The sequence below is a fragment of the Gadus macrocephalus genome, chromosome 13 (genome assembly GCF_031168955.1).
Source record: "Gadus macrocephalus chromosome 13, ASM3116895v1".
Lineage (NCBI taxonomy): Eukaryota > Metazoa > Chordata > Actinopteri > Gadiformes > Gadidae > Gadus > Gadus macrocephalus.
In genome coordinates, this window is record NC_082394.1 from 1,123,691 (window position 1) to 1,135,315 (window position 11,625).

General features: G+C 51.2%; 1 protein-coding gene across 1 annotated transcript in view; it reads left to right on the top strand.

The window, feature by feature from the left end:
- The window catches only part of LOC132470908 (immunoglobulin superfamily member 21-like), a gene marked incomplete at its 3' end in the record, with an annotated part of 152,660 nt that extends 143,869 nt beyond the window's left edge, over positions 1-8,791 (top strand). The window contains exon 5 of the mRNA XM_060069837.1: positions 8,643-8,791. Coding sequence (XP_059925820.1) covers positions 8,643-8,791 — 149 coding nt within the window. The remainder of the gene's footprint in view (positions 1-8,642) is intronic.
- Between the last annotated feature and the right edge of the window lie 2,834 nt (positions 8,792-11,625).

An 11,625-nucleotide genomic window follows, 5' to 3' on the forward strand; every position in this document is an offset into this window, starting at 1 on the left:
GAACAATTTATCTTTGGCACAGAGACACAGGGGAGTCTTAAAGGGCCCTGCCTCTGAATCACCCGGCCGCCCAACACACTCACACCCTGGCACAACGACGCACACACACACACACACCTACGACTGCACATACACACACACACACACACATACACACACACGTGCGCACTCAAACGCACTTGAATACGTGCAGACACAAACTCACATTCACACACTCATACCTGCACACTCACCCTTCACGCACACTGGCGCACAAATGTAAGTGCATACCTGGACACACATTCTCCTTACACACACACACACACACACACACACACACACACACACACACACACACACACACACACACACACACACAGCCCCCTCGGCCCCACGTCAAACTGAATGGAGGTGGACTTCTGGGATGAAGGTGCCAGTCACCATTTTGGACCCTGAGCCGACTTTGTCTGCCGCTGTCTGTCTTAGTTTCAGAGAAGTGAAAAACACACAAGAACGCACACTCACACAGAACGCTTTGTCCCATTTGTCTCTGCCCAGCCTGGCTGTGATGGGGCTCCAGTCACCGTCCCCCTTGTCCTCATTACAGACACGTCCCCCCCCCGGCCTGGGAGGGGCTCAGCGGCCCCCAGAACCCCACCCCTGTGACTCCCATTTCCTGTGAGTCCCCAGAAGGCCCCCGGCACCGGAGCCCGGTGTCCCCGGCACGGACAGGATTAACTATCGGGGGCACGACCGCGTGGTGCTGCGGTGTGCGCCGCTCCCCAGGCGGAGGGGGGGGTTCTGGGGTTGGCTCCCTGACGTACGCGGCCTTACCTGTCAGCATTCCTGGAGCCACCTGCCTCTACCTGCCTGGGGAGCGCACCGGCCGGTAGGCTGATCCGCCTGTCCGTCAGACGTCCGGGCGGACACGCCCACTAGATGATGGCGTCGCTTTAGGGTTTGTTTTCGGCTAATCGACATCCCACCGGGTGGTCCCACGGGGGCCCTTTAACGACGTGGGTACGGATCCACTGCGGGTACACCGTCGGCTGAGAGCGTCCGCCGGACGGCGGGACAATGGCCGGCGGCCGAGTCTATTGTGTGAAGTCCGTTTTAATGACGGCGCCTGGCCAGCGTCGGGACAATGAGGCGTGTCAGCGCCGCACCGCGTCGGTGGAGCCACACGCAGCGGAGACAATAGCAGTTCTTCTCCTGCTCTTTGCCCCCGCCAGCAGAATGGATTATGTATACCGCATGCGGGCAGCAACAGCAGCCTTCAGTTGACTGAATTATAAAGTTAATAGCTTAACGACCACAAATACACACACACACGTACACACACACACACACACACACACACACACACACACACACACACACACACACACACACACACACACACACACACACACACACACACACAGGACACACACACAAAAGCATGCATCAGGGCACAGCTTCACACACAATCACACGTACACACTTGTGTGCATGGCTACCCACAAATGCCTCCACACACACACGTAAATGTACACATCCGTGCAGACACACACACACACACACACACACACACATTTTTCAGAATACAGGCACAGGCTGCAGTGGGCTGTGAGAGTGGGCTTTTGTTTTTCAACAACACTTCTATGATTAATGGGCTCCCGAACCAGCAAACGTGTTCGATATGACATAAGCTTTTGTTACCCCCTCTCTCCCCTCTCCCCCTCCTCCCCCTCTCTCTCCCCTCTCCCCCTATCTCCCCCTCTCTCTCCCCTCTCTCCCCCTTTCTCCCCCTCTCCCCCTCCTCCCCCTCTCTCTCCCCTCTGCCCCTCTCTCCCCCTCCTCCCCCTCTCTCTCCCCCTCCTCCCCCTCTCTCCCCTCTCCCCCTCGCTCCCCTCTCTCCCCTCTCCTCCTCTCCCCCCCCTCCCCCTGTTGACAGCCAGCGGAGCCGCCCTGGCCCGGGGCAGCCGCTCGGCGGCGGCACTAGGACACGATGCGAGCTGACAGCCCATAATAACCCGTGCAGATGAACAGAACAGGCGCGCTGGAAATGCAAATGCGCGGCACAATGGGAAAGTGATTAAAAAGCATTTTGTCGTCTTTTATCTGGCTGGTGTTCGCTTGGCGCCGGGACTGGAATGTTTGAAAAGGCGGGAAGACTTAGGACTACCGCTGAGGAACTCTTGCCAGAACTTGTTTCGGAGCGTCTTAACGCTGGGTGTTTTGTTCTATTTTATTTTATTTTATTTTATCTTACTCTGAGGCCGTCTGATTGGAAATGCTCTTCTCAGTCCCTGGCGGAAGCTGGTTGGCTGAATCCCATCACACTTAGACTCACCTCTTCACTCAATGGATCATTAATCCACACAGAATATATATGTGAATCTATACGAGGGAATATTTCATAACATGACATTTATATTGGAGCGTACTTGTGTGTGTGATGGTATTCTCTAAAATGGCAACCTTGGATATACAGCGCTAGCCTCCGGTCTGAGCCTATTACAGAGTCGCCAAGCTCTGGCTCCATAAACGCTTTTATTATGGTCGGATGCCAACATTATAATTACACGTCAATATTACTGTCCTCCTGACTGATAAACTGAAACCAAACCCACAGTTCATAGAAACAACCGAATGAAAGAGTCACTAAAAACACATTTAGTGAGTTTAGTGAATTTGGACTTTAAAGTGGTCTGGATGGGCCGGTCCTTTTACTCTCGGTGATGTCTGTTGCGCCTCTGTATCTGGTTCTCACTGGTAAACAGGGAGATACGGTAACAACAGAGGAAACCAGACTTGAGCCAAGGCATTGTATAATAGGGAAGGACGGGTGCCGGGCGAAGCGAGGTTCAGGTGTCGATATGAACCCTGAGAGTCTGCTGTGACTCATCGAGTTCTTCTTTGAGATGTGCAAAAACAAGCAACTTAAAACAATAAAAAAGAGAGAGATCAATGCACCCAGCACTGTGAAGTATGAACACAGCCCTGCGAGGGAGCAACGCATTGATCTTGGATGTGAAAAAGATGTGTATTTTCTCCCTTAGCCATAGTAGCTGAAGAATAATTTCCTGAATGCTTGAAAACAGACAAGAGAATGGGAGCTCTGGAGTGTAGCTTTGGAGCTCTTTCTGTTGCATATCAACACACATGGGACATGTGACACAGAAATGTCTAGCCATGCAGTAAAGATAATATGCAGTAAATGGAGAAAGCGGTAGCAATAGCAGATAATCATGAGCTCTTTCCAATTTAAAAAACCCAGGCAAAACGATTACACTAATGTGTCGTTTTCCAATCGCTTTTTTTCTCTGGAATTGCCTTCAAGTTATACATCGTGCACACAGTGCAAGGACAGGTGTGGGTCCTTTCAATGGTAAGGGAGAAGGTCCAAAAAGTCATCGTAATAAGCTGCTCCCGGTTACAACCATATCTTCCCTGAGTCCCCTCCTTTCAATTTCAACTCTTCACACCATTTCAACTCTACATGACGAATGCAAGGCTATGGTTTTTGTGTCGCTGATTTGCGTGTCCTGTTTGGTTGTCTGTGATAATTTGCGTCACGCTCTCACAATGAGGCGTTTGTATTCATATTCTCATTCAAAAGCAAATGAAAGTACTTTGGTTCAGCTGTGGCACCATGTCGCCTTCACTCGACCAGACGGCGGATGAATCGCCAAAGTTTGTCCGTCAGTGTCAAAGCCGCCTCATTGTTCTGGACATGATTGTAATGCTGTCACTCAGAGGGATTATTTGTCAAGCAAAATCCCCCCTTGAATGGCTTTTGATAGGATCACAATGAGGCAGTGGACACCATCCTTCACCGACCGTTTAGTGCAACGGAAACCCATTCAGAGTCCACACTGATTGCTCCCGGACCCTTGGGCACACAATCAAAAAAGTTCTGCTCTATCAAATTCTTTTTTCACTGAATTACAGCCGGAGAAAGAAAGACTAGGATGACCTTGGCACTCTTCTTTGGAGAACTGCCCCCCTCTCTAACACCACCACCCCTCATCCACCCTCCCTCCCTCCCCCCCTCCCGGCTGTACGAACATTAAACCCGGGAACCAAGCAGGATCCCAAGGCGCCTGTTGCATTCCAGGGGAGACCTGGAGAGGCTGTCTTCAGCTCTTGAAATATGGAAATGTAATGAAGGCTCACCCCCTGGAGATGAACTCTTCAATGTGCTCCTAAATAACGGCTCAAAGGCTAAGCAACGGAAAATAATGGAAGATGACGCAGCTGCCATCTCTTTGTGATCCAGTTAGAGGAAGGCAGGAAGTACCTGTAGCCCGGCGTAAAAAAAAACACAGAGTAAGGGTCACTGCCAGAGAGGACGGCAGAGAAGGAAAATATATCTCTGCGTATCTCTGCTAGGAGAGATCATGTTATGTCTTCATTTGGTGGTATGATTCACGTTTCTCTCGTTATTCAGGGTTATTTAATATCGAATAATTCAAGGCTATTCTTTAAACAAGGACATTCGGGTACAACGTTCATTCTCTGCCATTCAATTCCAGTCACATAAAGACAAATGTTCCCAAAGTACAGGTCTCTTTACACCTGTACTTCGACTCTTAGACACCGCCAGCCCCAGTGAATATATCGACATTTCCCCTCTTTTATGTAGAAGTTGGGTTGCCTTGGATGTTTCTCTAAGGACTGCTGGGCTCCATTCACACTGCCGAGGAAAGTTGACGGCTGAGCATTTTATCGGTTGAAGACTCCTGTTTAGATCCAGAACTCCAGCAATAACACGCCAGACGCCTCGTCAAGAGGACATTTGCTTGCTGTTGTTTTTTTGTGGAGGGAGGCTGATTTGTATGCACGCCTCACCACAGCTCGCTCGGAGAAGCAGACAACCCCGAGTCTGAACACTAAACGCTAGAGAGAAACTAAAAGACTGGGATGGAACAAACACTTGGAGGTTGAGGCATCTACAGAGTTATCAGAGTTGTAAGATACATAAAATAGGTATTCCAATCAGTTTGGACTTGAATAGTAATTTAAAGCCGTTTCAAAATCCCATCTATTTCCCGAAATTATGGAAGCTTCCTCAGTGGTATAATTGTGTGTCTAAAATGGACACACAATTATGCCACTGAGGAAGCTTACATAATTTCTATTTTTTGATGTTATTCATATTGAATTCGAAGCGCACACTTCCAAACTATTTACGATGCAGAGAATTGGCAAAGAATTGCTAGCAAGAAAAACTAGCATCTGAGCTTGCCAAGCTAACTTTTATGTAACGCTTGCAAGTTTCACAAGAATGGATTAGTCTCAATAAAGTATTTGTCATTGTACAGTAATAGAGACATCTTTGCTGTCTACAGTGAAAACTCTCGTAAACACATAACATTTATGGTCAATGGTGTTGTAAAATGGATCATAATCCATAACAATATTCTTCCGGGCTAGATGAAGCATCTTCAGAGAGGTCTTTCCAGACGGAAGGGAGGCATACTAGTTGAACGGCAGCCATGGTCAAAATCGAGTGACATAAAAAATGTGGTTTTATGGAATCAAATAATGAAATTACCCACAAAGTCTGTATTTATCTTCGAGTGTGAGTTAAGTTTGAATATTGTACGCCCAGGACCAACCTTCTGGTTCTACTGCTCTGCATTGCATGGCAATGATGTCGAATTCAGTTTTATAGAACCCCCCCCGCCCCAAAAATCTATTCACAACAAGGAAGGTCTGTGTTTAATTTAGTGTGAGTTCATTCTGAATATTAGTGAAAGCTAACACATGCACCACGCCGCTTCAACATCTCGCTCTGCAGACCCCCCTGCTCTGAGTCTGAGGGACGGAGGGATCCCGTCATAGGGAGCTCTGTCGGACAGGTCCCGCAGCGTGGGACAGATAGCAGAGGTGTGTGCTTTGCATATCGGTTAATGCAAAGCACACACCGTCGCTTAAACACATGGGGGTGCTCCTCGCCTCCATCGACCCGGGGGATTAGGGGGGGGGGGGGGGGGGGAGTACAGGCACCTCTGACAGCTTATCAAATGCCAAGTGTAGACAGGCCCCTGTCGACGAGCTAATGGAGTGTCCTGAGGTTAATTCACATCCACATGAAGCCCATCAATAAGCAATTAAGAGGTGTGGAAACTGGGAGCAGACAGCACACTGCCCCGCCATACCTCTGCCCTCTCCCCCATCCTCCCCCGCCCTCCCCTCTCCTCCCCCCTCCTCCCCCGCCCCCCCCCCCTCCCCCTCCCCGTCTCCCCCCCTCCTCCTCCCCCGCCTCCTCCTCTCTCCTCCCCCCTCCTCCCCCGTCCTCCTCCCCCCCCCTCCCCCCCCTCCTCCCCCGCTGTGGCCTCTCTGTTAAAAACCACCGGTGGATTTAGACATAAAAACGACCTAGGTGAAAGGTTCCCCCCCTCCCACCCCCTCGTTATGTTATCCACCTTCCAGCCGCGTGAATTACGAACACAACTCCCCCCTCCCCCCGCTGTGGCTTTGTGCTTCTCCCTCTTTCAAACTCTAGTGCCTCTCCGTCCCCTGCTGTCTCTCTCTCTCTCTCTCTCTCTCTCTCTCTCTCTCTCTCTCTCTCTCTCTCTCTCTCCCCCTCTCCCTCTCTCTCCCTCTCTCTCTCTCTCTCTCTCTCTCTCTCTCTCTCTCTCTCTCTCTCTCTCTCTCTCCCTCTCTCTCCCCCTCTCTCTCTCTCTCTCTCTCTCTCTCTCTCTCTCTCTCTCCCCCTCTCTCTCTCTCCCTCTCTCTCTCTCTCTCTCTCTCTCTCTCTCTCTCTCTCTCTCTCTCTCTCTCTCCTTATCTCCACTGAGTTGTCTCTGCCTCTGTTATTCTGAACTCTGCACACAGAACACACTCCAGAGTCTCTGGGACGGTATTGTAGTGGTTGGGGATGTTTGACCTGTTAGCCATGAGGCTCTGGGTTCCTACCCCATTGGACGCTGTCTGTTAGCCTCGCTGAGTCGTTCTCTCCTCCATAGCTCCTGGGACGACCCGTACATCAACCCAGTGTCGGTCCATGTGGTAAAGCATCTTCTGAATAACCCAATGGGAAGGGGCGGTCTTACCGGAACACGAAGACCCGTCGAGGGACCAGCAGTCCTCAAACCAACCGCCGGCCCTGATGTCACAATAAATGGTTTCCACATTTTAATAAAGATCTCCAACCAGATGGGCTAATGAGGCAATATTCTGCTTCCACTTTGCTGAATATGAATAAGGAAAGAGAACGGGGGGAAATCACAGGAAATGCTTCATTTGATATCGTGGCGGATGGAATATTCAGCGAACACCCGTGGTGCCGGGATATCACGGCGGTGGAAGCGGCGGGCGGCAGATATGAAGTCCTCCACGTCTCCCAGCCTTTCATGTCATGTTGTGACGAGTGTCCGTGTCGCTGAGAGGGAGGGCGGCTCCCGATCGCCCTCGGAGCTTTCGCCGTTCAATCGCCCGTCGTCCATCAAGGCTTTTTAAAGCGGGAGATCAGCCCAGCCGGTGGTCAGCGGGCGCCCGCAGGGACGGCTGAGCTGCTCTTTGGTGACATGAAGATCTGTGAGGGATGTGAGCGCCACTTACTGTTCATCACATCACCCTCTTTGGTGCTCTGGGTGTTGCTCTCCCTTCACCTGTTCCTCTCCATTCCCTGAATCTCTCCCTCCCTCCCTCCCTCTCTCCCTCTCTCTCTCCCGTCCTCTACATTCACTTACTCTCTCTCCTCTCCCTCTCTCCTTGACTCCCTCCCTCCCTGACTCCCTCCCTCTCTCCTTCCCTCCCTCCCTCTCTGACTCCCTCCCTCCCTGACTCCCTCCCTCTCTCCTTCCCTCCCTCCCTCTCTGACTCCCTCCCTCCCTCCTTAACTCCCTCCCTCCCTCTCTAAGTCGCTCTGACGTTCTCTCTCCCCTGCCACCGCCGCGGCGCCGGCTCTGGGAGGAGCTCCAGCTGTGCTCTGGCGATATGATATGCATGAGACCGTCTCCTCAGCGCCCCCCTCTGACTCACACCAGCAGAGCCCCGGGCCCTGGGCACACATGACCCCAATCAATCAGTCACACCCCCAGGACCCACATGAGCTCTTTTGATGTAGATGTGTTCTTGATGTTGTTTCTTTCTTTAGTCCACCTAAAATGGGAGCCTTGACTTCCGTTTATAAGGTTGTTGGGCTTCACTCTGGGGGGGGCTGTGGTTGGGGGCCGCTCACCTGCACAGCGAACACCTCCAGCGCCCCCCAGGTGAGGTCACCGGGCAGGGGGGGGGGGGGGGGGCTGTTGAGGAGGGGGTATTGAGCTGCGTTGCTCAAGGACGCTGTTGCCACGGAGAAACGTGGCTCCCCTGTGGAGAAACACACACACACACACACACACACACACACACACACACACACACACACACGTGTGGCGTGGCTCAGGTGGCCAGCCAATCCCATTGCAGGGTTCGTTATGTGATGGTGGGGGGAGGATGTTGTCCTCCTATTGGTCGGTTCAGCTGGCTTCGTTCCTCATCAGCTGAGAAGCAAAAAAAAATCAACACAACTTTTTTATGATTGTAGCGGATGTTGAATGATTGGCAAAATTGTTGAAAGGATGAAGTGGTCAATTTGAATCTCATAGTGGCTTTAAGAAAGCCTTCGAGCTTCTTGAGGTGTTGACGAACACAGCGGATGCTAACCCCTCCCCCTTTGCCCCCAGCGCCCCCTAACAACATCTCTGTGATGGCGGAGAACACGCCAGCGCCCTTCAGCCGCTACCAGGCGCAGAACTTCACTCTGGTCTGCACAGCGAGAGGGGGGAAGCCAGCGCCGTCGGTGAGTCGGGGTCCACACGCACGCACACACACACAGACTAACACACACACAGGCACAGACACACGCACACACACAGACTAACACAGACACACACACACGCACGCACACATAGATACACACACACAGACACACGCACACACACAGACTAACACAGACACACACACACGCACGCACACATAGATACACACACACAGACACACGGACCCACAGACTAACACACGCACACGCACGCACACACACACACACACACACACACAGACTAACACACGCACACACACAGACACACACACACACAGTCACACACACACACACACGCGCGCACGCACGCACACACACACATGCACGCACAAACGCACAGACACAAACACACAGACTCCACATCATGGAGCCGAGCCCTGGCAGAATGTTCCGGAGAGTTGCCGCTTAATGGCCGTCAAAGTTTAAGTTTGGAAGGTGAAGGTTTTCCTTTGGAAAAGTTATCCTACATTTAAAGCTGGCTGCGGGTGGCCTGATGACATTGGGGCTTTGAACCCACAACTGTTCAGTTGGGAGCAGCCACTAGCTACGAGCTAACACACTAACCGCGAGCCTCGCGGTCCTGCCCAAACCACCACTACTAGCTACTAGCTACGAGCTTACACGCCAACCACGAGCCTAGCGGTCCTGCCTGCACCACCACCACTAGCTAGTAGCTATGAGCTAACAAGCTAACCACGAGCCTAGCGGTCCTGCCTGTACCACCACCACTAGCTAAGAGCTAACCGGCTAACCACGAGCCTAGTGGTCCTGCCTGCAGTACCACCACTAGCTAGTAGCTATGAGCTAACACGCTAACCACGAGCCTAGCGGTCCTGCCCAAACCACCACTACTAGCTACGAGCTAACCGGCTAACCACAAGCCTAGTAGTCCTGCCTGCACCACCACCACTAGCTAGTAGCTATGAGCTAATACGCTAACCACGAGCCTAGCGGTCCTGCCCAAGCCACCACCACTAGCTACTAGCTACGAGCTAACACGCTAACCACGAGCCTAGCGGTCCTGCCTGCACCACCAACACTAACTAGTAGCTATGAGCTAACACGCTAACCACGAGCCTAGTGGTCCTGCCTGCACCACTGCCACTAGCTCCTAGGTACGAGCTAACCGGCTAACCACTAGCCTAGCGGTCCTACCTGCACCACTACCACTAGCTCCTAGGTACGAGCTAACCGGCTAACCACTAGCCTAGCGGTCCTGCCTGCACCACTACCACTAGCTCCTAGGTACGAGCTAACCGGCTAACCACTAGCCTAGCGGTCCTGCCCACACCCGGCAAAGGATCTCTCCCTGCAGGCCTGTTCTCCCTCCGTGTTCACATGGCGTCTTCCTCCGGGTTTCCTCGCACATCAAAGGACGCGCACGGCTGTTAGATGTTAGATTAGTAACCATACCCGCGTGCCCTTGAACAAGGCAGCGGCGCTGGAGACCGGCATTGGACCTGACCCCCCAGTACCTGCTGGGTTTAACTCAGAGGGCAAATCCCCCAAGGGAACAATAAAGTCCATCTATCTCTCTCTATTGGTTTCTACCGCCGTGTTTAACGGCTCAACTCGCAGCACTAAAACACTTGTGATTATCTTCTCCTTCGTTAACACGAATTCAAATGACACAGGAACCACGATATATGTAATAGACATACACACACACACACACACACACACACACACACACACACACACACACACACACACACACACACACACACACAGACACACACACACACACACACACACACACACACACACACACACACACACACACACACACACACACACAGGCTACATCTAGCCACACAGATGTGTGTATAGACGTTAACCAGGCCAGGAACCCATTGGTTGTGAGGGCCTAAGGTTCCGATCACCTCCATTGGTTATTGGCCCCTGATGGAAGCCGATGCTAATGTAGTCATGCAATGTAGAGATTTAAAAAAGGCCAATCAGATTGAGGAAATAGAGACATTGATATTATTGATGGGCAAAGTGAGGGTAATTTAACCAATCTCCGGACATGCAAGTTGATGATGATCGCACAACGAATTACTGTTGCGTTGACCTGACATCCTCATCGCACACACACATGTGCACACAATCACACACACACAAACACATGCACACACACACACACACACACACACACACACACACACACACACACACACACACACCTGTGCTCGCTCATGCATGGTGCAAGTTGTCACTTACTAACTTAGCAAAACGCACCACGCCACACAGTGGTAAAGGTGTGCCTGACACACACACACACACCCACACACCCACACACACACACACACACATATGTAAACACATACACTTACGCCCACACATCCCCATCCACATCTACACACATATACACACACATACACATACAAACATACACACACATACACGTACACACATACAGTACATATACGCATACGCATACAAACACACACACACACACACACGTACACATACACATGCATGCATACACACTCACACACGCCGCCCCCTGCTGCTATGTTACGGGAAGTCTTGGGTCATTAACATCACTGGATCGGCTGCTCTTCGTCTTGTCTTTAAGTGCTAATGGAGGAGCTAGCTCTCTCTGTGGCACCAGGACCGCGCCACCTGCTAAGCACGTAATAAGCCACACATTAAAATAATGTGTGGCTGACTCTCCCATATTGGAGTGTGGTGGTGATTATTATTATAAAGTCAGGTTTCAGTTGGAAATCATTACTTTAATCGTTGGGTTAATTAAAATCAATGTGATAAGGGATTATTTCATACATTTAATTTAATTCCATAAAAAGGTTTGTGGTACACATTCTATTGAACGATCTAGTTCT